Source organism: Musca autumnalis, unplaced genomic scaffold, assembly GCF_047663935.1.
Source record: "Musca autumnalis isolate F117 unplaced genomic scaffold, ASM4766393v1 scaffold_1, whole genome shotgun sequence".
Classification (NCBI taxonomy): Eukaryota; Metazoa; Arthropoda; class Insecta; order Diptera; family Muscidae; genus Musca; species Musca autumnalis.
In genome coordinates, this window is record NW_027411644.1 from 90,355,195 (window position 1) to 90,382,461 (window position 27,267).

A 27,267-nucleotide genomic window follows, 5' to 3' on the forward strand; every position below is an offset into this window, starting at 1 on the left:
GTAACACATACACACGCAAAGTAATGTTGACATTTGTTCAAACAGCTGATTTACTTTGACATCAGCTGTAGAGTTGTTAAACCTAGTGAACTAGTTCAGTACCATACATGACACAAATAACCAGGTAGTGGCATCGTAAAATTTTGAATATGTTATGTCAAAATTTTCTTTATGTTGTTGGGGAAATTACAACAAAAATATTTTTTTTATAAAGGGATTTGACTTTTCATATTCGATCAGCTGGTGTGATACCACTACCTGGTAGTTCTGCCATGGTACCATAGTTCGTTTGCTTATGTTTTATCATGGTACAATATTACAGGTAGCATTATCATGCCAGCTGATGGTAACATAATAGCTCTGTTCCAGAACTAAAAACTTTTTACAATTTTTACCACTTTTACACATTTTCCCGTTCCCGTACACAAAATTTATATGAAAATCGTTTACGACTTTTACAACTTTTACGACTTTTACCACTTTGTAAAGTACGGGAACAGGCCAAATGTGTCAATTGCATTGAATTGATGTCAAATTTTGACATCTTATGTTGCCAACAATTGCCGATGCGGCTACCTGTGTATTTGTACCATGTGTTTTATAATTGGTCTGTTCCAGAACTGCAAGAATCTACTAATTTTTACTATTTTTTCCGATAACATAAAGGGAAAAATGCTATCGTAGTAAAAAATAGTAGCTACTTGCAGGTTCTGGACCAGACCATTTATTAAAACAAAGAGATAATAGCTTTGTTCCTTTACTTTTTTAGTGGTAAGAGTGGTAAAAGAGAAAAGTGTCAAAATTGTTCAAAATTGCTCTCTCATGAACATTTTTACCAGAAAAGTAAAGGAACGGAAAAATGGTAGATCCGGCAGCATTGTCAGGAAAAAACATACAAAAATCAATTTTCGTCTTTTATTTCACAGTTTTTAGTTTAGTGTTGTCAGTGTTCGACTTTGTCTTCGGTTTTTCGTCCATTTTGTGAAATAATCGTCAAACAGAAGACGAAAAATCAGTTCTGCCATTTTCTACCTGCAGAAATTTTGCTGGTAGCCTGTGGTAGAAGAGAAAGCCATTTTCGCTCTCTCTCCCCTCTCACTGTCTTAAAAATTGCTTCCAGTTTTGCCACTTTTCGGGGTTAAGGAACGCTTTGCAGGTTAAAAATGGTAACAAATGGTTAAAATGGTAACCTCAGGTAAGTAAAGGAACACAGCTTATATAACTCATTCGCAGTTCGTTCATGGAAATAACCGGTGTCCACTGAACTATATTTTGAACTAGGTCGTTCAAACGAACTAGATTTTAACAACTCTAATCAGCTGATTTTTTGCATGTGCAAATGGGGGATTCTTTAATAATAGCGTGAGACAAAATAAGTTCAACGAGGTACACTTAAAAAGTTGTTGGTGAAATGCTGGAAAGAAAATAGGGATACTTATTACCAAGCAAAAATTAACTTTTCGATCTTTTGATTTTTGTTTAAAACTTAAAAATCGATCTTTCGATTCTTTGATTTTTACTTAAGCGGGGTACACACGATCAGTTTTGACTGTCAGTTTTGCTCAAATAATCGGTTGCTTGCCAGTGTGGCCTTTCATCATCAGACAACCACAAAATATTTTGTGGTGGCTGGACAGTTTGACATTTATCGATATTTCCGAAAAATCGACAGTCAAAACTGATCGTGTGTACTCCACTTTACTCAAAACGGAGAAGTCTACTTTTCGATCATTCGATTTTATTTTCAACATTTTTTACATTGTATTACATGCATAGTGTAATAAATAAGGTGTACGTGACAATCAGCGGTGTTTTACTTCTTTTATAAACCAAATTGACAGGTTTTATAAAGAAATGGTGTGTTCATAGTACCGTTAGATTAACAGCCTGTTTCTGTATGTCGAAAGAAGAATGTGTGCGAAAGAAACACGTCCAAACTCTTGCGTGTTTTTCAAATTTGTTTTTTGTTTTGAATTTGTTTTTTGTTTGATGGAAGAAATCCTTCAGCTTATTATTGAACCAAACATTTTATTATATTCACAACTTGATTATGTGGAGAAACCTTGGTCCTTCATACATTTTTCGCGTTTTTTATAAAATGCTCAAAATTGGTATTTTGTAAACAAACCCACTTGTTGCCTTTTTGTTTACTAATTTTGAAGTTTTATGAATTCAGGAAAAACTAGGGTTCTACAGATTTTGTTCATTTAAATCTACCTCTTTACTTATACCATGGTTCGGGCGTGTTTCATTCGCACACATTCTTCTTTCGACATACAGAAACTGGCTGTAACTTTGTTCATCAATGTTTGCTCTTACCACTGTATTTGCAAGTTCTTGCAACTACTTGCAAGTACTTTTCATTTCTCTTTTACTAAAACAAGTTTGTTATCGAACAACATTTTGTAAATGTTTGTACAAACTTCTGAGTTATCGTACAGACCTAATAGAAAATCGATCTTTTGATTTTCTATGAAGTCAAAAGTCGACTTCGATTTTTAGATTGTTCAAATCAAAAAATCGAGGAATCGATTACTCGAAAATCGACTTTCGTATCCCTACTCTGGATTGAAATCATGGCCCAATTACAGGTCCCCAATGGAGGGCAAATTGCGAGAGACTCATGTATTTTTTAAGTACAGTACACATTGTCAGTTTTGAATGACGATTTTATGCAATTATCGATAACTATCCAACCGTCCAGCAACCACAAAATATTTTGTGGTTGCATGATGAATGACAAAAATGAACGGTGTCTGGTGTAAACGCCTAGTAAAAGGTGTGAAGGGGGTGAAACTCTGTACAAAAGATTCTGTAATCTGAAATTATTCTTTGTGTTTAAATTCGTAACCAAGGGCGTAGCCAGGATCAAATCTAGGGGGGGGGGGGGGGGCAGGCAACTTCTTTTTTTGTGATGTGTATAGTTTTTACATACAAAATTTTAAAACCATTATTTAGGTACATACCTAATGAAAAACAAGTAAAAAAAACGTCCACCATAAAGTATTATAATATGGAATAGATAGTTTTCTTTCCGTTACGAAAGAACCATTGCCCACAATTTTAGGCGAATTTGTTTAACCACTTCATAAACCAATTACCTACTACCTTACCTTATCTGGTCAGCTAAAATTTTGTACAATACTTGAAATTGGGCGGTATTGTTGCTTAGGGGCTATACCAAAACGTGGATCTATGTCCACAACTATTGGCGGAGAAGTATTTTGATTACTATGAACCCTTAAATTGCACCCAATTTATAGAGAAAATGTAAATAAAAACAAAAATTGTGAATGGGAGGTACCCGAAGAACGGGATTGATATGGACTATATCCGACTTGATACACGACTGGATGAAATAATACGATGTGCAAATTTTGGACCAAATCGATTGCTCCCATTGAGATTTATGGTTCACACCATTTTACAGAATATATTCCGAAACAAGCGAAATATACACCTAATGACATTGGATGCACATTCTCTTGTGGTTCGAGCACAGAATTTCTTAACAGATACATATAGCATACCTAGATAATGTTAATATATGTATATCTCTGTTTACCTATTTAACCCATTTAGTACTGTTCGATTTTTTGAACAGTAAACAAATTTTAAACAAGTTTTAGTATGTATTCATCTGCCAGCAAAAAAAAAAATTCTTCCCATGAAAACTCCCTCTCCTAGATGATAGGGCTACATTTTGGAAACCTATATTTTTGTATACTTTTTAAATTAATTTAAAAAATTAAATTTAAAAAGTAATCATGATGAATTATTGTCAATATATGGAACCGTTTCACAAAATATAAAGAAGGTGATTTAGATGCTCAAGCACGACTTTACATATGTGCAAAGTTGACTGATCGAAATTTCGAACACTGGTACTTGTCATAAATGTCAGTGGCTATATCACAACGTGGAAATGTACTGTCAAATAAGGGGGAAAAGTTATTATAGCCCCATAGAAGACTAAATACTAAATATCAGCCATTTCTGTAGGAGAGTATGGCTAAAATCCTGAAAACTCCTAAAATCGCTATAGGCTATATAAAAAAAACATGGACCAGTGCTGACAAATTTCTGAAGGGAAGTTAATTAGCCCCAAAGAAGACTAAATATGTATTAAATTACCACGATTTCTATAGGATAATGCAGCTAAATCCCTGAAAACCCCCGAAAATCTGGCTGTACCGTTCAATGGTGGGTAATAAAAAACGTGGACCAGTGCTGACACATTTCCGAGGAAATATTTTGTAGGCCCAAAGAAGACTCAATACCACTCTTTAATCATTTTTTCGTTCAAAAATCACGGTGCTCTTGAATCAAATTTAAATGAAAGGTGCTTACACCTGGGAAGTTTTTGCGGATTCTGAAACTACAATGTTCATAGATGAGAAAATTAAAAAAAAAAAACGCAGAAGCGTTTTAAGGGTTTTTTAGTTTTTCACGAATTTGCTTGGAAACTGCAAGTCCTATCGAAATGGGACTAAAAAAAATGTTGTAGCAGTGAAAATTCTGTACGAGATTCGCTGATTGACATTTTCCTAGGTTTTACCATTTTTGAGGTAAAAAGGTTCAGATCAAACGTACACATTATTTTCGTAGGTCTTCAGGATTTAGCTTGAAAACTGCAAATCCATTCGAAATGGGACTAAAGAATATGTTGTAATTTTTTCCTAGGTTGTACCGTTTTTGAGATATATTAAGTTTAATTTGGGAAATTGCAGTTACGACATTGTTTTATAAGGAGACGATAAAGTCAATCCATTGTCCTAATTTGAACTTCTATATCTCAATAACGGTAAAAACTACAAAGATATCATAAAAATCAATCTTGAATAGAATTTTCATAGCTACAGCATATTTTTTAGTCCCACTTCAATAGGACTTGCGGTTTTGAAGCAAAATCGTGAAAACCTAAAAAACCCTTAAAAATTTCAACTTGAATCGCGATTTATTTAAAAAGCGCTTCTGCGATTTTTTTAATTTTTCTCATCTATGAACATTGTAGTTTCAGAATCCGCAAAAAATTCCCAGGTGTAAGCACCTTCCATTTAAATTTGATTCAAGAGCACCGTGACAACGAAAAGACAATATCCCCCTCAAAATTTCGAACATAGGTCCACGTATTGGTATGACATTTTTATGCCCTCAGCCTGTAGGCTAATGAGGTTATATACACTTTCATACTACCAAAATGTGTCTTATTGACATAACTATTTTAGACCCCAATTGAGGCGCTCAGCGCCAAAACGGCCCAAAAAAATCAAACAGACTGTAAAAATTTAACTGAAACCTTTTGAAACAAATTCTAAAAAATGCCATATTGTATTATTTTAGAAAGTAGTATTACCTAGTGTTATGTCATGTTCACACGAGCGTTTCAATTACGTTGTTCGCCTGTCGAACGACGTACACGAATTAACCCGTTTCCACGACACCATTCGTAATTAACAGAAACATAAACAAAATTTCTTTCATTTTTGTTTCCTTGTTTTCACGTAAATTTGAACCGAAACACACATAAAATATACATTAAATGAACAGGAAAAGCAATAGTCTTTCCTTCAAATGTATATTCTATATTTAACTACACACTTTTCATTAATTTTTCCCATAAATTCTGAATAATTTTGTATTTTCAATTTATTTATACATGTTTCTATTTTCAAAATTAAAGAGAGGGAAACATGTCAAAACAATGTTTGTGTATACAGACTTTCAGTTATTTGTTTCCTTTTTGTTTCTGATTTTTTACGCGATTTTGAACTAATGGACAAGAAATGTGTGTGGAATTAAGAAGGAAACACATCCTTCTTCCTTCCGCATCTATATAAAATGTTTAATTCATTAATTTTCATTCATCTTTTTTCTTTTTTCTAAAAATTTTTGTGTTTTCAACAAATTTTTCAATTTTGAATATTGACATGTCATAATTAATTTTTTCGATAAATTCTCTCATTTGTTAGGGATGGGACTTTTTTATTCGTCGTTCAGAGAGTATTTCTACTCGAACAACGTAGAAAAATCGTCGTTCGTTCATAGAATTTTGTGTGGGGAAATAAGTAATTTATTCGTAGTTATGGGTCGAACAACGAATAGAGAACGAACGACGTACCGTGGAAACGGCACATTAATCAATAATATGGAATTGTTTTAATAGTAATAGGCCGTTTACATATAACAAGGTTAACCCAGTGGGTCTGGGTTTCAAATGTCATTTCCATTGTATATACTTCAAATAAATCCTCATAATGAAGGTTAACCCTGCAAAAAATTATAATATAAACGCCGTATTATTTCAAAAGGTTCTGGTTAGATCTTTATAGTCTGTTTAATTTTTGTGGACATGTGGGTTAGGCCGTTTTGGCGCTGAGCGCCTCAATTATGTTTGGTCGAAATCTGTTTCAGACAATTTGGAGTCGTTTTAGCTATCTCCTTCCGTCTGGCTTTCTTGACACACAGTAACTCTCGAAAGGATCAACTGATTCGGTCCAAAATATAATTTAAGTTCGAAGATGAGACATATCGGTCCACTTCTTGAGGTACATCCCCCATAAACTTTTCGCTAAAATGGGTCGCACGACTACTCTGGTCCATACTTCGCACATCATAATATTTCTACGAGACATTGATCGTCCAAACATACTTTAAAGAATTTTATTTATCCTTTCTTAAATAAAACCTTTTTCAATGATTAAACAAAAATATGTATTTAACACATTTTGACATCACAAATAATTAAAAGGTGGACCGATATGGGCCTCTTCGAAGTTAAACTAAGTTTGGAGCGATACTGTTTGGTATCTTCTAAGTAGCCTAGGGCTCGAGGAATAGCATTTTCCTGTTTTTATGCGTTTTTACACTTCAATTACCAATTAGGGCTCGAGGAATAGTACATCAAAAATCTGAAATTTTTGTCGACTTTTGTATAACAGTATAATTTTTCAAAACTTTTTTGAAGGTTGTAGGGGGGGGGGGGGCAGCTGCCCCCCCTGCCCATAGCTGGCTACGCCCATGTTCGTAACTCTCAAACCAATGCAAACACAGTCTATACTAAGCCCAGCTGATTGTTAAGTTTGTTGTTAAAAACATTACTGTGATTTAAAATACAAAGAAACTTAAATAACAATAGGTGTGTACGATAACCCAATAATTTGTACAAATTCGTACAAATTTTTGCTGAATGCTGTTCGATAACAAAATTATCCAGCAAAAGAGAGCGAGTTTGGAGAGATTTTTGGACAGTTTTGTGACTGAGAACTTGCAAATTTTTGCTGGGAAAATTTGTCCCGCAAAAATTTGCAAGTCGGATCAGCTGACTTTTAATCACATGTTCAATGTAAACAAATCGAAATGTTAACATTTTCGATCAAGAAAATTTCACGATTGCACATTTTTTGAGATTCTAAAGCGTTGTGGATAGGATTAAAGCATTAAATAAGTAAAGTGAAATTTTAAAATTTATGTTTTTGTTCCGTTTGGTTTAAAATATCAAAAGAAACAAAAACAAATTTCATACATTTTCGGAAACAGCTGACTTTCTTGCAAGTTTTTGCAAAATGCTGTTCGATAACTTTCTGCAATTTTTCTTGCTTGAGAGAGTAAAATTCACTGAGAGAGGTTGCTGGAACTGACTGAGTAATTATTGCTGGGAAAGTTATCGTACACTCCTAATAATGTAAAATCTATTATGTTTTGACAACAAAAGTTTTTGCAGTTGTCGGGACGCCTACGTCACACAGGCGAGTTGTAGGATTTTGACAATCAATACATGAAGTCAACTATCCTGTCATTTGTAAACGCAGGGTAAGGCAGTGAAAACAAGGCAAATTTATACAAGGTATATGCAAAAATTACAACAACTAACAAATTTACAAAAACAACGTTGTTGTTATTAAAAAGCAGCGAAATTTCTATTTGTTTCATTGAATTTTATGTTGTGGGTTTTTGTTCCGATAATATCGATGGGCAAAACCATCTATCGATATTTAATTTTTAAAAAATAATCGATTTTATCGATATTTTTATCGATTTTTTGCCGGTCCATATATATAAATAAATATGGACTTAATTTACAAAAAAGTAAGAATACAGCTGATTGTCACTTCTACTTAATATAGATATGCCTTGAATGACAATATCAACATTTTCATATGACGTGAATGAAAATTTAAAAGAGAATAACAAAAATTTTCTACTGAATATTTTCATAGTCTGGCATCATGGTAGAACAAGAAAAGGTAGCAGCAATACCCAGCTGACTGAATTGGGTTGTAGTGTTAGTGTCAAATTTCATATGACATTTTATACATTCATTTCTATTTCGATGTACATTAGGGACATATATTTTTTTGAGAAAAAAAAATATATCATTCGGAAAAAACCATTTCCCAGAAAGACTTCTTCATATCAATGATATGTAACCTCCTCCAAGTTCGAACAATAAGCCGCGCAGTAAATCACCGCTTGTAGAGGCGATACAACGTTTGTTAATATGTGAGGTATTTTGTTAAAATTTAAAAAGATAAAGCCCTAATAAACATGTGCTTCTTTGATTTCTAAAACAAAACATTGAAACAGCTTCTCCTTTTTCTATGAATTTCCAGCGACCCCAAACTTTTCTGCAAGAATTCTACTTTCTGCGAGAATTTATGCATTTAGTGGAATGATGTGGAACCATAAAAATTGAAAATGTAACGAATTTTCATTCATGTTTTCCAAAATATTCAACCAAATGTGAAAAATTATTAGTTTTTTAAATTCCAATAATTTATAGACATTTCCTTGTTTTGTTTACAAATACAACTGGCAGTAACGTTACAAACAAAAACAAATTCCTTTGTGGTTGTTGTTCGAGTTGTATTTGTTGTAGTATTAACTTTACCTTGTATTTGTTCTACCATGGTCTGGCATAATGCTTGGTTTACATTTACGAAATCCACTCGATTTCAACTGTCAAATCCATAGGTTAAACGTCAAAAGAAATCCAGATGAGATTTCATTTGACGTTTGAGCTATGGAATTGACAGTTGAAATCGAGAGGATTTCGTAAATGTAAACTTAGCATAAGACTATTTGCAACGTCTCTGCATTGAAATGTCAAAATGTCAAACTTCAGCCTCAGCTGTTTGATGTAAATAGAAACATTTCAGTCCGTGTTTCCCGGCCAGAAAATTCATTTTTAAAACGAATTTGGGATGTTTTTAGTAAATTATAGTAGTTCCTCCGAATCTGAAGCTGAAGAAGATGTAGCGGAAAGTCAAAGTGTGAAAATTGAAACAAAAAAGTAAGTATTACGTGTAAAAATCAATGTAATACAATTTGCCGGTTAGAAACAACACATACAACCAAAACAATTCTGAACACCCACCAACCATTGCCATCGAACACTATATCGTTTTCGAATGTTTCTCGATAGTTTTGCGGATATTTTGTTCGAGAACGACACACGAAAATGAATTGAAAGCGATTCATTCTGAAAATATTCATCCTTTTTTAATCTAGCTCAATAACACGTTTCTGCATCTTTATTTAACATCAAACGCATAAAGAAACGTTTTTTTTTAATTCCGATTAAAAAATAAATTTTAAACAAAATGACAAAACATTTATTCTCATTTTTGAAGGGTGTTCGAATATGAGTTTTGCATACTGTATGTACATACATATGTTGAATTTTTTTGGTGCCAAAAGTTATCCCTAGAATATAAAATGGTTTTTTATTTGATTTTTTTTTTTTTTTGAACTCAACTATTCTTTGTAGAAGTGTTAGTTATGAGGTGTAAGGTGTTGGGCTCATTCCGTATTTAGAACCACTGACACACAGTGGATCTATAAATATTTTCACAAAAAGCATTTTCCTTATTGTTATTATTAGTATTTTATATTTAACTGATATACACGTGAAATAGCCATTTTTAAATACTAAGAAAAATTTAGAAGTAGTGCGCCATGTGGGAATTTTTTACAATTTTCTTATTTTCATAACTTCGATTATTTCAATGTATTACGTCAAATCCCTTATACAGATTAATACTTCCTAAAGCTACAACATTACTTGGTAAACGAAAATTACCCACACAAGATGATGATGATACAATCGACGACCCCTCTAAACATCAAGGACGTATACGAAGTTTTAAACATGAACGGGGCAACTGGGCTACATATGTTTTTGTTGCAATACCAACAAATCTTTTCGAGGATTTACAAGAAATGTGCCTAACAAAGTTGGATAGTAAATGTGATTTTAAAATGTGCACAGATTTGCATATAAGTTTAAGTCGAACTGTTATATTACAATATCATTTTATAGATTCATTTGTAAAAAATCTAGAGGAAGAGTTTGGAGCGACTGCAAGGTAAGAAATGTTTTTGTAATAATTATTATGTAATTAAAAATTGGCGGATTTTGTCTTTTTGTAGGCTCTCAATTTCCCTAAGTCAATTGAAAGTGTATACAAATGCTGAACGAACACGTACCTTTGTGGCCATTAAAGTTGATGATATACACTTGGCGAGAATGCTTGAAATCTTAAAGAAAGTGGATTGTGTTATGCTTAATTTTAAACTTGCAACATTTTATGAGGTAAGTTGGAATTATTAAATATTTTTTTTCACAGCAAATGATTGTCAAATGATTTAATTGTATATTTAAATAAATATTTTTAAGGATCCTTCATTTCATGTTAGCATACTGTGGTGCCTTGGAGACTATGTTGATGAAATTAATAAACAATTGCCTGAAATTGAGAAATGTATAAAAGACTTGCTACCCATTGAATTAAATATTGAAAAACTTTATTGTAAAAGTGGCTTTAAGGAGTTCAATTTTGAACTAAAATGATAAAAAATATAAAAATAATTACAACTTTACTGAAAATACCTCACAAGTGGATAATTTTTAAGAACCCTGAATTAATATGATTTCTCAGTTTTTTCCCTTAAAGGAAAATTAGCTTACAAAATATTTACATCATACATACATATATCAAATTAATACTTTGAATACCTATCTAAAATCCTTTTAATATTATTCTCTCTTTTTAAACTTTTTTCTTTCCATTGCCTTTGGCAGCCAAGGCCTGCTCTTCCATGCGTGCCTCCTCTTCCATTTCTATCAGTTTCTGTCTGCGTCTTCCCAATGGAGTTTTAGTCCACCAAGATTCATAGGCTTCTTCCTCTTCACGATATACAGGATCTCGTGTGCTGTAAACCCAATGAAAAGAAGATTTTAAACAACATTGAAATGCCATTTATTCCCACAAGATTACTGACCACAAAACATTTATCAATTCGGCATGGGTTAATGGTTGTGAACGTAATTGTAATTTACGTTTACATGTTAAAACTTCCTTAAGACAGGCATTAACAGCACCAATGGTATAACCATCAGATATTTTGGCCATAACGCTACAATCCAAATTTGATAAGCCGCCAGAATATTCACTGGAAAAATGGCATAAGGAATGAAGGATGAAATACTTTGTCAAAGCTATTCTATAAAGATTCCTCTATTAAGATGCCCTCCTGCTCGTCTATAAAGTCTACCTTCTGCTACTCTATAAATAATCCTTTAAGCCAGTATACAAAGAGGCTGACTTCCAAAACGTCATAAAACTGCTATGTGAAAGTTTTTTAAATACAAACCGTTGCAAAATCTACATAATCCGCAAGTTTTCTATCTGATGCTTATTTGGTGTTTTCTGCGTTTCAAATGATGCTTAAACGTTTACATATATTAACAAAGCAACTGAAGTCTATAAAGATTCCTTTTTGCTTGTCTATAAACACCAACTTCAGCTCGTTTATAAAGACTCCCTTGCGCTCGTCTACAAAGACTCTCTTGCGCTCGTCTACAAAGACTCTCTTGCGCTCGTCTACAAAGACTCCCTTGCGCTCGTCTACAAATACTCCCTTGCGCTCGTCTATAAAGACTCCCTTGCGCTCGCCTATAAAGACTCCGTTGCGCTCGCCTATAAAGACTCCGTTGCGCTCGCCTATAAAGACTCCGTTGCGCTCGTCTATAAAGACTCCGTTGCGCTCGTCTAAAAAGACTCCGTTGCGCTCGTCTATAAAGACTCCGTTGCGCTCGTCTATAAAGACTCCGTTGCGTTCGTCTATAAAGACTCCCTTGCGCTCGTCTATAAAGACTCCGTTGCGCTCGTCTATAAAGACTCCCTTGCGCTCGTCTATAAAGACTCCCTTCTGCTCGTCTATAAAGACTCCCTTCCGCTCGTCTAAAAAGACCCCCTTCATCTCGTCCATAATAACTCCCTTCAAGACGTCTACAAAGACCGCTCCTCGTTAAATACTCCCTTAAACTCGTCTATAAAGATTCCCTACCACTCGTCTATAAAGACTCCCTTCCGCTCGTCTATGAACACTCCCTTCCGCTCGTCTATAAAAACTCTCTTCTGCTCGTCTATAAAAACTCTCTTCCACCCGTCTTTAAAGACATCAATTGACCCTTCACTTACCACAGTAATGTTTTCCATGCATGCGACAAAGCTCCATAATCCGGTCTTGGTATATAAATAAAACGATTATAGGTTTGTTGTAATAACTTTTGATCTGCTTCCCAGGGTAAATTTGAAGTGCCAATAAACAGCACCCGATCTTCAGGTGCAATATTCCTTATTAACTTTGGTAAATCTTTCTTTAAACGTTTTGGATCAGTACGATCGGTTTTGGGTATTTTCTTCATAAACGGCTTTTCAGCATCACCCATATAAATGACAGCAGGTTGTAGTAGTCTTGAGACTTTCAGGACTAAATGTATTAACATAATTAAGCCGGATTTTCCTGGATATTTACCCACAATATTGGCAGGCGTCAAATCAAATAACACAGCACCCACTTCTGTACAAATGGCATGCAGTAAAGTTTTCTTTCCCGAACCCTTTGGGCCCACCAATAATATCGAACGTATAAGGGGGCAAGAATTATGGATTTGCTCAGATCCCAATGGTAATATGCAATATTCCGTAAGGAGTTGCCGTATATCACCGGGTGATGGTTTTATACCATCTCTCGAGGTGAGAGCTTTATCGCCTAAAAATTGACTTAATTTTGTTTCGGGATATTTTCTTATTATGCCATTTGTTACCAATTCCTCATAAAGTGATTCCGTGGTGCGGTCAGGTGTTAAATCTTTTTCCTTTTTCTTTTTGCTCTTCTTGCCGGAGCGACGTGCTTTTTTGTTATTTTTCTTGGTTTTTTTACCTATGGCAGTCTTGCCGGTCGAGAAATAAAGGTTACTAGAAATAATGTCTCCATTTAAGATTTGGTTGCTTTCCTTACCTGCAGTAGCTCCAATTCTTGTCGCATAACATCATCGACAACCCTACGAAATTCTTTTTCTACCTCATCGTACTTTTCGGCATAGATCATGTCATAGTAATGACTTTGCCTCATATTGCCCGTTTCATCTTTTTCACGCCAAACCTCATTGAATCTGAAAGTAATGATTTTGAGAAAAAAGTCAAAATTTTACTTTGGAGTCGTATGAGTCCTGACAACAACGCCATAGTGGATTACAAGATTTATGTTCACCCACACTCATACTATAACCTCATATTTTGGTCGTTCTAGTTATAACCTCACTCTTTAAGATCCCACTAAAAGTACTTGCATTCACAGATATGGCGAATGTGTTCTGACAACACGTATACGCTCCTCTTCGGTATTATAAATGTCACCTTATTTACGATTTCTATTCGTATTCCTGCCTCCAACTTACCTTTCAATTTCAGCTCGTATATCTGGTAAACACATTGATTGTGCTGGCTGTAATCCTCCACCCTCTTCATCGGGATTTTCATTGACATTCAAGTCACCACTTCGTGCTGGTGACTTTGATTTATCTTTTGTTTTACGCGACTCTTTTGATGATCTAGCCGATGAACGACTAACTTCACTTTCTGTCCCCGGCCGGCTGAAGATATGCAATGATCCACCTTGATCTTCGGAAGGAAATTCTGGTAATTTACCAGTTTTCTCATAGCAATCTTTAATCCAGGCACGAATTTCATCGGCAATATCTTCGGTCATATTGGGACCATGTTTAGTTTTAATCTCCTCACGCACCAGTTCCAGTGTGGATTGATAGTGTTCTTCGAAGGCCTCCTGGGTGGCATAGCGACGTTCGTAAATCTGAAATTAAAAAGATAGAGGAAATATTGCAAATAAGGATGATCTAGGGACCTCTACTTAAACACTTCTGGTAGCCAATAAAGACACTACCATCAGGTAGATTATGAAGAAAGATTCCCTTTGGGTCGTTTATAAAGTCTCAGGTCTATAAGGACTCCTGTTAGAAAGGCTATACAGAATTCTTCAAGTCGCCTATATACTCCTTTGGGTAGCCTATAAAACCTCCATTTAGACTCCGCTTTGTATCGTCTCTAAAGACACCATTTGGATCGCCAACAGAGACACATTTGGGTTGCCTACTAAACCTCCATTCCGGTCGTCTTAAAGACTCCCCTTTGGTGGTCTAAAAAACTCCAGTTCGAAGATCTAAAAGACTACCCTTCGGTCGTATATAAAGACTTCCATTCGGTCGTCTATAGAGACTCACTTTGGACTGAAAGACTTCTTATGGGTCGTCCATGAAGACTAGCATCGGCACGTCTGCAAAGACTCGCATCGGTTCGTCTATAAAGACTCCCTGCTGCTCTCCTATAAAGACTTCGTTCCGCTCGTCTATAAATACTCCCTTTCACTCGTCTATAAAGACTTCCTTTTGCTCGTCTATAAAGACTCAGTTTCGCTCGTCTATAAAGACTCCCTTTCGCTCGTCTATAAAGACTCCCTTTCGCTCGTCTATAAAGACTCCCTTTCGCTCGTCTATAAAGACACCCCTCAGCTCGTCTATAAAGACTCCCCTCCGCTCGTTTATAAAGACTCCGTTACGCTGCTCCATAAAGACTCCCTTCGGCTCGTCTATAAAGACTCCCTTCGGCTCGTCTATAAAGACTCCCTTTGGCTTATCTATAAAGACTCCCTTCCGCTCGTCTATAAAACCTCCCTTCGGCTCGTCTATAAAGACTCACTGCGACACCTCAATAAAGACTTACTTCGTCTCGCCTACAAATAGTTACTTCTGATTATCTATAAAGACTCCCTTCGACACGTCTCAAACTTTGGCACGACTATAAAGATTCCATATGGTTTGCCTATAAAGACTCCATTCGGGCCGTCTAAAACGACTAACATTGGCCCGTCTATAAAGATCCACTTCGGCTCGCCTATAACACTCCCTTCGACCTCGTATGTAAAGGCTCCCTTCGGTTCGCCTATAAAGGCTCATTTCGGCATGCCTATTAATGTTGCCTTTGGCTCGCGTATAAAGGCTCCCTTCGGTTCGTCCATTGATACTCCATAAAGGCTCGCATCACCTCATCTATAAAGACTCACCACCATTAGGGTCGCCCTTAAAGACTCTAGGTCGTCTATAAAAACTCCTCTTTGGGTCGTCTATAAAAGCTCCCTTTGTCTATAAAGACATCTTTTGGGTCGTCTATAAAGATATCCTTTAGGTCGCCTATAAAGACTCCCCTTCGGTTGTCTAAAAAGACTCCCCTTCGGTTGTCTAAAAAGACTTCCCTTCGGTTGTCTAAAAAGACTCCCGTTCGGTCGTCTAAAGGACTCCCCTTCGGCTCATCTATAAAGACTCCCTTCCGCTCGTCTAAAAAGACTCGCCTCCGCTCGTCTATAAAGACTCGCCTCCTCCATCTTTTGGCTCGTCTATAAAGATATCCTTTAGGTCGCCTATAAAGACTCGCCTCCGCTCGTCTATAAAGACTCCCCTTCGCTCGTCTATAAAGACTCCCCTCCGCTCGTCTATAAAGACTCTCTTCCCCTCGTCTATAAAGACTCCCTTCCGCTCGTCTATAAAGATTGCCTTCCGCTCGTCAATAAAGACCCGCTCCCGCTCGTTTATAAAGACTCCGTTACGCTGTTCTATAAAGACTCCCTTCGGCTCGCCTATAAAGACTCCCTTCCGCTCGTCAATAAATACGACCTTTAGCTCGTCTATAAAGACTCACTTCAGATTTGTCGCACCCATACATACCTCATTCAATTTCTCCGCCTTCTCAGCACGGGCCTTTAGCACCGATGGTGGTGGTGGTACCATTCCAATTAAGATCATTTCATCCAATTTCCTTCTCCGCGTCTTTCTACGATCTGTGTGGCCACGCCACATTTTCTGTATTTTCATGGCTGCCAATAGGCCGGCATCGTTGCGATCTTTATCTTTCTCTTCATTTTTTCCCTTTTCCTTAAGCATTCGTATTTCTTTCATAAAATGAGCTCTTAGACGGCCCTGACGTGCTCGTTCATGCATTTGTATTAGACGTATGGCTTCAATTTCGGTTATTTGCTCCACCACCGGATTCTCTTCCACCCATCCGAGCTTCACCAAAATATCATGCATTGTCTTATTGCGTTGTTCGATTTCTTTACGTCGCTCGCGCAGAAAATATCTTGGCACCCGCAGTTCCGTATCAATGGGTGTCAGTTTTAGTCGTTCCACTACGGCATCATTGTAACTGAACTCCATTAAATCAATGTTGACTAAATCATGTTTGAGTTCAATAATCCTACCCAGACAGGCATTTAAAATGTTCCGAATCAATTGTCTCTTTTGCGGCTGTATCATCTTATCGTACACCTCTTCCAGACGATTGGCAATGCAGATATATTTCAAATAGAATTCGTAGGTTGTAGCTTGAACAATGGCCTTACGTTGATTCTCATCACATACCAATAAATCCGCGGAGCCACCTTGAGCTGCAATTGTCGTTTCAATATCTTGATTTTGCCTTTGGAAATCTTCAATGGCCAACAGCTCAAGTTCATGTTGAGATAAATGCCAAATTTCGTTGTAATAATTGTTGGACATGGTGGTAGGCAAACTAGCGCTTGATGTGTTTATCGCCAACCGGCTTCCTTGTTAATGTTTGTTGTGGCGATTAAACAAGAAATGTTAAGAGGGCGGCAATGTGTTACCATGGCTTCCACACGTTTTATTGTGAACCTGCAAACAATAACATCTGCTTTTGCTTCCGGAAAACTTATTATAACAACAAGAGGCGGGAGATTTGGTTGGCTTTTTTGGGCAAAAGTGCACTCTTGGATGCGAAGATAGTAGCTAATGATCCAGTAGTGCATTTAGGGAAGCCTTTCTGAAAAAGAAAGGGTGCTTTATAGACCCTTTCTGAAAGAAACTGTGCTTCTATAGACCCTTTCTGAAAGATTTTATAGATCCTTCCGGAAAGAAAGGTTGCTTCTATGGACCCTTTTTGAAAGAAAGGTTGCTTCTATAGACCCTTACTGAAAGAAACGGTGCTTCTATAGACCCTTTATGAAAGAAAGGGTGCTTCTATAGACCCTTTCTGAAAGAAGGGGTTCTTTCATAGACACTTTAAGAAAGAAAGAAAGGTTTTATACCCCCTTTGTGATAGAAATGGGAGCTTGGGAACTTCTTTTGACCCCCTCTAAAATAGAGGGTGTTTCTATTGACACTTTCTTAAAGAATTTGTGCTTCTATTGACCCTTTCTAAAAGAAAGGATGCTTCTATTGACCCTTTCTAAAAGAAAGGGTGATTTTATAGACCCTTACTGAAAGAAAGGGTGTTTTTAAAGACCCTTTATGAAAAAAGGTTGCTTTTTTTGACCCTTTCTAAAAGAAAGGGTGATTTTATAGACCCTTCCTGAAAGAAAGGGTGCTTTTAAAGACCCTTTCTGAAAGAAACTTTGCTTTTATAGACCCTTTCCGAAAGAAAGGTTTAGGTTAGGTTTAGGATGCGTAACTGCCGTGCCGGCAGCCACCCCACTCGGAGACCTTGAGGTCCATTGTGATCATCCTGACTATTGAAATGTATGTGTTGTGGAGATGATGATGTTATTGTGATTCGATGAGGTGTATGGTTGTGGATTTGATGATGGTGTTGAAAGGAAGTAAGATTCGTTGTAGACTATGGATGAGATGATTTTAGATGCGGCTATATCGTGATGTTTGAATGCAAATGGTGTTGATGTGTAGTGGAAGTGATGTGTTCCTTGTTGTGGGCGAGGCTGTATGATGTTGCGTGACTGCAGATTATGGTGATATGTGTCTGGTGGGTATATGGTGATGATATTCTGAATGGTGCTGTGTACTTGAGATGATTTTGGATGCGGCTGTATGGTTATGTGTACATGCAAATGGTGTTGATGTGTAATAGAAGTGTGATGTGTTCTTTGTTATGGGTTAGGATATATGATGTTGCGTGACTGCAGATTATGATGATGTGTGACTGATGGGTATATGGTGACTTGTGCTTACGGTGATAATGTTCTGAATGGTGCTGTATGCCTGCAGATGATGATGCAAGGATATTGATGATGATGTAGTGTGCTATGTGGGAGGAGATGGTGGATTAAGTTGGATAGATGGGAAGGAGGAAAGGGGAAAGTGATAAGACAAAAGAAAAAAATCAGATGAATGAGTAATTGTATAGGAGAGTAACAGATTATTTTAAGAAGAGGGAGATTATTTTTCTGGACTGTTCTAAGCCTATTCTGACCCGCCCCAGAGCCACTTTAGACTCTTGCAGTAAACCACCAGGATAGTAGGGTCAATAGAGGAGAAGTAAGATAGAGAGTCAATCACATGTACACCAAATAGTCTATCTCTTTTGACCATCAGTCTAGGACATCTACATAAAAGGTGCTCGATTGTCTCCGTTTCCTCCTCATCCTCACATAACCTACAGTACTCAATGTTGTTATCATCCCACTTACATGTCAAAGATCTTATTCTACAGTGGCCAGTTATGACACCTGTAGCGATTCTGATTTCCGACTTGAAAACTAAGAGAAGGGACGCAGTTCTACGCCCTGAGATTGCCGGCCAGATTGACTTCGATACCTTGCAACCAGGTACGTCTTCTCAAATTCTTACGGTTTTCTCTGCATAAAAGTGGCAGAGTTTTCGGAGGAAGTAGCAGAGCGGTGGCTTGACATAGTCCTCTACCATAAGGTCAGGTGACTGAGAGCCTCGCCTTGCTAGTTCATCAACAATCTCATTCCCTTTAACAACAAAGGTTGACGCTTAAATTACAAGTTTTTAAGATGGACCTATAATTTTGAACCGTCCTAGATTTAATAGTGTAAGATCCTAACGCCTTAAGGGCTGCCTGACTATCTACATAGACTGTAACTGTCCTGCCTGCGTGGTCCGTCATTCCTACTACTAATTCTAAGGCCTTCAATACTGGGAAGCCTGAAAAACACTGCAATTTGCATTAAGCTTGAACCAGAGTTTAATGATTAGCTCTTCGCAGTACACCCCCGCTCCAGTACCTTCATCCATCTTTGAACCATCAGTAAAGATGGAGAGGCTACCACTTCTATCAGGGATAATTACCTTCGCTGCATCAAAATCCAGTGAAGGCCCCCCATCTCTTAGTCCGATCTGACTGCTTAACTGTTGTAAAATGCTAGCATGTCCAGACCCTGAAGAACGCCACAGGTTAAGCTCCTTGAGCATCAAGGCACTACGGGATGCTTGGTACTATACAAGAACTGCATTCAGTGCTGCCTGAGGGGTGCTCCTCACTGCTCCTGTAATAAGAATTGAAGAAGATCTTTGCACAGTAGCTAACCTAGACAAATTTGGCTTGCTGTTCAGGGCCTGCCACCAAACAAGACATCCATAGGTCAAAATTGGGCAGACCACTGTCATAAACAAACAGTGTATCACATGCGGTCTCAAACCCCAAGTCTTACATATGGAGTTCTTACAGGAGCAGAGTGCAACTAGACCCCTCTTAGTGCGCTCCTCTGTGTTCCTTTTCCATCTGAGACGATGGTCAAGAATCACTCCCAGGTACTTCGCCTCAGTAGAGAGATTTAGCTGCACTCCATCCAGTGTTGGCGGTACGAACTCGGCGGGTTTTCTTTTTCGGGTAAAGAGCACCAGCTCTGTCTTAGCCGGATTCACACCAAGGCCGTTGATGTGAGCCCAGTGTGAGAGTTTGGCAAGTGCTCCTTGCATTAAATCGGACAATGTAGACAAAAATTTCCCACTAATCACGATAACTACATCACCCGCATAAGCAACTACCTTAGTTCCTAGTTTGTCGAATTCAGTGAGTATCCCTTTTATCACCAGTAGCCAGAGTAAGGGAGACAAAACTTCTCGCTGAGGAGTGCCTCTGGTAACAGATCTCCTAATGTAGCTCTCCCCAATATTAGAATTGATTAACCTGCTTCTAAGCATTCTATCAATCCAGTTTATTAGGATAGAGGGGACACCCAATAATTCTAGAGAAGAATGGATGGATTCGAGTTTCATATTATTAAAGGCGCCCTCTATGTCCAGAAAGGCTGCCAGAGTGAAATTCGATTCATTCAGATTTTTCTCTATGTACCCTACGACACTATGTAGCGCTGTTTCTGTCGATTTCCCTATAATGTAAGCATGCTGTGAATTGCTTATAAGGTCTTGGCCTATGAAAGTTCTTATTTCTAAATCTAATAACCTTGCTAAAGTCTTCAAAGGAAGGAGGAGAGACTAATCGGCCTGTAGTCCTTCGGCAATGAGTGACTTGGTTTTCCAGCTTTGGGAATATAGGTCACTGTTACCTCCTTCCACAATGCAGGAATGTGCGATAGTCGTAGACATGCCCTAAATATCTTCTGAAGAATGATTATCAAGACAGCAGGTGCGTTTTGGAGCATCGCTGGAATAATACCATCCGGTCCTGAAGACTTGTAGGGCTGAAAAGTACTAATCGCCCATGAGATTCTATGATAGCTTACTAGCCTGTCAACAAGTGCCAACTCCTCTGAGGTGTGGGACCTACTCGTGTCCACGCCGGGTATACCCGAGCAGGCATCCTCACTCCCAGGGAAGTGGGTTCCTGTCAGCAGACCTAAAGTCTCTAGAGCGGAGTCAGTCCAGGTACCGTCATCCCGCTTGATGCTCCCAATGGGTTTAGGATCCTTTGAAATCACCTTACGGAATCTAGCTGCTGCATTAACACCCTCTATAGACTCACTAAGACAGATCTTCAACTTGTTCATCAGTTTCCCCCGTTGTACGAATCTCAGAGAGTTCCCACAAACTCGAGGAAACTAAAAAATTTTAGATTTCCCAGTTTGTCCTCCTTGGGTTGCGATGAGTTGCCGTTTACACTCATAGCAGACTCGAAAGTGTATCGCTCTGTGGTCCGAAAAGGAACACTCTTCCAATACTCTCCAGTCTACTAGGGATGTATCTTCCATATTTGTAAGGGTTAAGTCAATGACTTCCTCCCTTACCATATTATGGAAGGTGGCAGTATTACCCCTATTACATACTCGAAGATTATTAGCTAAAATAATATCGAATATCGAGAGGTGAGTCTCTCGCATTGGTGTCACTGCTTCCCCAGTGGAAGTGATGAGCATTCGCATCACAGCCCATCACTAACCTGCAAATGCCCGTCGTCTCCTCCACTAGTTTGCGCACCAATCCGTTTGGTGGGTCGGGTGCTTCGTACGGCATGTAGACCGAGGCTAGTACCAAAGCCCTACCGGTATCTCTCGCATTGGTGTCACTGCTTCCCCAGTGGAAGTGATGAGCATTCGCATCACAGCCCATCACTAACCTGAAAAAGCCCGTCGTCTCCTCCACTAGTTTGCGCACCAATCCGTTTGGTGGGTCGGGTGCTTCGTACGGCATGTAGACCGAGGCTAGTACCAAAGCCATACCGGTATCTTCGTCCAGCCTCACAGTCGTATCACCATCGCTGTAATTGTAGAGTTGAATATAAATAGGTTTCCTGGACTAAAGCGATATCTATTTCAGATTCTGTGAGGGAGAGGAGGAGTTCGGCAGCCGCAGCCTTGCAATGATGCAGATTAATCTGCATCACTCGCAGGCCATGCTGCCGAACAACCTTACTGCGACTTTGGGATCCGGAAACGGAGTCCACCAGAACCGAAGTACAGCACTCCCCCACAGTTTCTAATATAGTTAGCGCTCTCGCTATCTATGGTGAATCTCATCACCATACCTTCTTCTTCTCTGAAGAAGTTCAGCAACCTCCTGTCGTCGATGAAGGAAGGTCTTCATCACCTCCTCTACGTCGAAGTCTGGAGCAGCACCCATGTTGTGGCTACGATCCTTCGAGGTATCTCTTCCACAGGAACCGCGGCCAGCCTGCAGCCCTCCCAGAGCTCACCAGCGCCCTCAATCGTCTGGATGAGGAAATCCTTCGATTCCTCATCCTGACAATAGAGGACTTTGATGTCCCTGTGAACGACTGCCCTGCCAAAGCCGGTCTTCCTGGCGTCTACCTCGTCAGACGTGATGGTCTTCCTAAGAAGACGTTCCACCGCGAGCCAGTGCGTATCGCTGATCCTCCCATCCAGATCAGCTCTATCGATGATCTCCACCCGGAGATCATCCAGAGCGACCGTCATCTCGGAGCCCGCTGACGCCGATGATCGTTCAACAGAAGGTTGAGAAGGATTCAGCCCTTGGTCGGCTTTTCCATGTTGAGCCTTCTCTACCTTCTTTTAACCGGTCACCTTTGCGAAGGACTCCACCTGGTTGTTCGACCGATGTTCCACCACCCTCTTAGCAACAGGATGCGGATCTTCGGAGGACTTAACCCTCTTAACGCATTCCTGCGCATATGTCCTCGAAGATCCGCCCTGTTGTGAGGTCGATGGGCCATCCCTCGAATCAGCCACATGGTTCTTAGCCGTGCCAGCCCTGTACCACGCTCCATCCTTCTTGCCTCCAGAAGAATGAGATCCATCAGTTACAGACGATTTTGCAATGGTCTGTTGACCAGTCCTTTGCACAATCGTCGCCCCTGATCGCTCTCCATCCTTCTTTTCCCCTACAGGTCCAGCAGCAGCCACCGACGAAGCAGTCGAAATAGGCGGTACCTTTAGCGGATGCTTAGCTTGAGGCTGCGTCTTTTCCTGCGCCAGCTTCGAAACGCCAGATTTTACACCAGTGATTCCCGAGCGGTTCGTCGTGTTAGGGGCCGATGAGGTCGAGCTGTCTGGTCCTACTGCAGTCATCAAAGATGTCCGCAAAGGACTCGAGCAACTAGACACCATCGGTTTTGTTGTTTTCCCTGTGAAATATGTTCTTGTCACAGCCGCTGAGCTGGAAACAACATCCCTCACAGGGGTCGGAATTCAGTCGATTGGGAGGAAAAGTTTCTCAATGTGAGGAAATTTCCGTTCGAAACGCCTCACAAATTGAATCTTCAATCCAATCTCCCTGAATTCCGCCTGAGTTACCTCAGTTGGGTCTCTGCCGATAAATTTCGTGCAGTAAAACACGCCTCTCCGGTAGTTGTACTTGTCCTTCCTTAGCCTGGCCCTTTTTGACTTGGTTGCGGGGGACAAGGGGGAGGCCGTCGTCGTTTCCTCCTTCACCTCTTCCACCAAAGCATCCTGCCTACATACATAAGGAAGGTTTGTCGGAACCGTCCGACACTTCATCCCCTGAGGGAGCAGGATCCCCGACCGCAAGGTTTGAGCTCTCCAAGGCACATGAGAGAGCTTTGGACGATTGGGATGGGATAATTGTAACATCCATTTCATCGTCCTCCCAGCTCTGCTAGTCCCATGCAGGGGGGCTCTCCTGACTGAGTCGGAGGGTCTCACTATCCCTTAGGAGATCGAGCAACTCCCTGTTCTGCTGGTTGATGGCGTCACTTACTATGTCGAGCGTTTTGTTGTCGTCCCCGCCCAAGGATTGGGTCGTACTAGCACGAGATGCATCATTGCCCGTGTTCATTGCATTGGTCGATACCGAGGGTGAATTGGAATTGGGGGTTTAGAGTTTTTATGAGGACAATCATGGCATAGCCCTCCACTACCATGACTAGGGCTGAAATACTCGCTGAGGTGCCCAGGTATCAAGCGAGGCTCCGTTCTAATACAGTTGGTACCCTAACTGCAAACCTTGGGAACACCGATGGGCACGAGGTCGCATTACACCCCGGTGTTAGGGGATCTCACCATTACTTTGGTAGGAGATCGCTACCAAATATGTGTCACTCAGTCCAGAGATGCACTATGAGTTTCGAGTGCACTGTGTTGATGCGTGACAGAGAGTGGATAACCTTTGGTCGATCACAGCCTCCCAGTTCAACACTACAAAAAGTTAAATGAGAGGATTGTGACGTCTAGCCCCCGCATCGCGCCAAGTTTGTTATCCCCGGCGGGGGTTAAAGAAAGATTTTATAGCTTCTTTTTACCCTTTCTAAAAGAAAGGGTGCTTCTATTGACCCTTTTCTAAAAGAAAGGGTTGTTCTATAGAGCCTTTCCGAAGGAAAGAGTATTTTTATAGAGCCTTTCTGAGGGAAAGAGTCTTTCTATAGACCCTTTGTAAAATAAATTATGTTTCTGTAGACCCCTTGTAAAAGAAGTGGTGCTCCTTTAGACCCTTTCTAAAAGAAAGACTGGTTATGTAGACTCTATCTGAAAGAAAGAGTTCTTCTATAGACCATTTCTAAAAGAAAGGGTGCTTCAATGGGCACTTTCTGAAAGAAAGGCTGATTATATAAATCCTTTCTGAAAGAAAGGCTGCTTCTATTGATCCTTTCTGAAAGAAAGGGTAATTCTATATATTTCTGAAAGAAAGGGTGCTTCTATAAAACCTTTCTTAAATAAATGGTGTTTCTATAGACCTTTCTTAAAGAAAGTTTGATTTTTTAGACCCTTCCTGAAAGAAGGGGTGCTTCTATAGACCCTTTCTCTAAAAAAGGGTGCTTCTATAGACCCTTTCTCTAAAAAAGGGTGCTTCTATTGACCCTTTCTGAAAGAAAGGGTGATTCTATTGACCCTTTCTAGAAGGGTGCTTTTATAGACCCATTCTGAAAGAAAGGGTGCTTCTATTGACCCTTTCTCAAAGAAATGGTGTTTCTATTGACCCTTTCTAAAAGAAAGGGTGATTCTATTGACCCTTTCTAAATGAAAGGGTGCTTCTATTGACCCTTTCTAAAAGAAAGGGTGCTTCTATTGACCCTTTCTCTAAAAAAGGGTGCTTCTATTGACCCTTTCTCTAAAAAAGGGTGCTTCTATTGACCCTTTCTCTAAAAAAGGGTGCTTCTATTGACCCTTTCTGAAAGAAAGGGTGATTCTATTGACCCTTTCTAGAAGGGTGCTTTTATAGACCCATTCTGAAAGAAAGGGTGCTTCTATTGACCCTTTCTCAAAGAAATGGTGTTTCTATTGACCCTTTCTAAAAGAAAGGGTGATTCTATTGACCCTTTCTAAATGAAAGGGTGCTTCTATTGACCCTTTCTCTAAAAAAGGGTGCTTCTATTGACCCTTTCTCTAAAAAAGGGTGCTTCTATTGACCCTTTCTGAAAGAAAGGGTGATTCTATTGACCCTTTCTAGAAGGGTGCTTTTATAGACCCATTCTGAAAGAAAGGGTGCTTCTATTGACCCTTTCACAAAGAAATGGTGTTTCTATTGACCCTTTCTAAAAGAAAGGGTGTTTCTATAGACCTTTCTTAAAGAAAGTTTGATTTTTTAGACCCTTCCTGAAAGAAGGGGTGCTTCTATAGACCCTTTCTCTAAAAAAGGTTGCTTCTATAGACCCTTTCTCTAAAAAAGGGTGCTTCTATTGACCCTTTCTAAAAGAAAGGGTGCTTCTATTGACCCTTTCTAAAAGAAAGGGTGCTTCTATTGACCCTCTCTAAAAGAAAGGGTGCTTCTATTGACACTTTCTAAAAGAAAGGGTGCTTCTATTGACCCTTTCTAAAGGAAAGGGTGCTTCTATTGACCCTTTCTAAAGGAAATGGTGCTTCTATTGACCCTTTCTTAAAGAAAGGGTGCTTCTATTGACCCTTTCTAAAAGAAAGGATGCTTCTATTGACCCTTTCTAAAAGAAAGGGTGCTTCTATTGATCCTTTCTAAAAGAAAGGGTGCTTCTATTGACCCTTTCTAAAAGAAGCAGTGCTCCTTTAGACCCTTTCTAAAAGAAATGGTGCTTCTATTGACCATTTCTGAAAGAAAGGGTGCTTTTATATACCCTTTCTGAAAGAGAGGCTGCCTTTATAGGCCCTCTCTGAAAGAGAGACTGCCTTTATAGACCCTTTCTGAAAGAGAGGCTGCTTTTATACGCATTTTGTTCTCCCCATTTACGCTGATTTTTCGAGTATTTTATGTATGGAATAGGTCGTAGTCTTCTTTTTTAATACCCTAGTGAATCTTAGTTCCAAGAAATACGCAAAAAATAGGAGTAAATGTAGTGATCAAAATGCTTGAGGCGTGTAGTGAGAGGTGAAGTGTGCTTCAGAACATACCGGATAGACCCTTTCTGAGGGGTTGAATTGAATAACAAAACACCTTTTTTTTGTTTTACACTAATATTTTTATTTTTCTTTCGTTTTTTTGTTATGTTTAATTTATTATTAATTAATTTCAAATACGTTGTTTTTGTTGTTGCTGTTTCAATTTTTTTTTTCATACAATAGTTATAGTTAATTTTGTTCCATGTTTTCTTTTCAAAACTTTGAATAAGAGAAATTTGATATTTTCTTTTAAATATATTTAGGTGGCCAAAATGCTTAGGACATTATTCCGTTTTATAGAACAGGGAGTGTTGGAGGGGAGCCCAAAATATTTTTGTTTATTTATTTAATTTTTTGTAGTTTTAAACGAGTTTTGGTTTATGCTATTGTTTTTGCAAAATAGAAATCATTTTTTTCTCTATGTAAATAAAATATATATTTTATTTTATGTATTTTTATTTATTATATATATTATATGTATATATAGAGATTGTAGGTTGTTTGTTGCTGTTCTTGCTGTTTACTGGTTCACATTTTTTCATATTAAAAAACAAATGGAGGGGATGGTTGTTTGATCTGCTGTATTGATAATTGGCTTCTTTGTATTTGGTTAAAATCAAAAAATTTATGTATATATAATTGTGTGTGTGTTTGCTAATATTTTATATTAAAATTTATTAAAAAACGACAGAGAGAAAGAGTGGGAGTTATGCAAGATATAGAGAGTGTGGGTGGAGGTGGGGGGAAACATGAAACTTAAATATGCTTAAAAACTATAAAAAAATAATAATAGAAAAAATTATGTTTTTTATGTTATTAATTTTAACAACAAATAAATATATGTATATAATAAAATCAACATGTTTTATTTTTTTTAAGGGGGAGATGGATGAGGGGGATTGTGTGTTGTTTGCTTAAAATTGTTTAAAACATACGAAAGAAAAATATTATTAA

At 38.5% G+C, this 27,267-nt stretch overlaps 2 protein-coding genes across 2 annotated transcripts; one reads left to right on the forward strand and one right to left on the reverse strand.

The window, feature by feature from the left end:
• Positions 1 to 9,112: 9,112 nt before the first annotated feature.
• Positions 9,113 to 10,913, forward strand: LOC141403093 (U6 snRNA phosphodiesterase 1). The gene is made up of 4 exons (XM_073985259.1): positions 9,113 to 9,292; positions 10,035 to 10,367; positions 10,432 to 10,594; positions 10,679 to 10,913. Exons 1-4 carry the CDS (start codon positions 9,204 to 9,206, stop codon positions 10,850 to 10,852), a joined length of 759 nt encoding a protein of 252 aa, XP_073841360.1. The 5' UTR covers positions 9,113 to 9,203; the 3' UTR covers positions 10,853 to 10,913.
• A 123-nt stretch (positions 10,914 to 11,036) lies between these two features.
• LOC141403082 (dynein regulatory complex protein 11) lies at positions 11,037 to 17,351 on the reverse strand. The gene is made up of 6 exons (XM_073985251.1): positions 16,085 to 17,351; positions 13,748 to 14,160; positions 13,309 to 13,462; positions 12,486 to 13,240; positions 11,284 to 11,454; positions 11,037 to 11,214 (listed from the first exon to the last, which is right to left on the reverse strand). The coding sequence occupies exons 1-6, from the start codon at positions 16,913 to 16,915 to the stop codon at positions 11,052 to 11,054; spliced, it is 2,487 nt and encodes an 828-aa protein (XP_073841352.1). The 5' UTR covers positions 16,916 to 17,351; the 3' UTR covers positions 11,037 to 11,051.
• Positions 17,352 to 27,267: the final 9,916 nt, after the last annotated feature.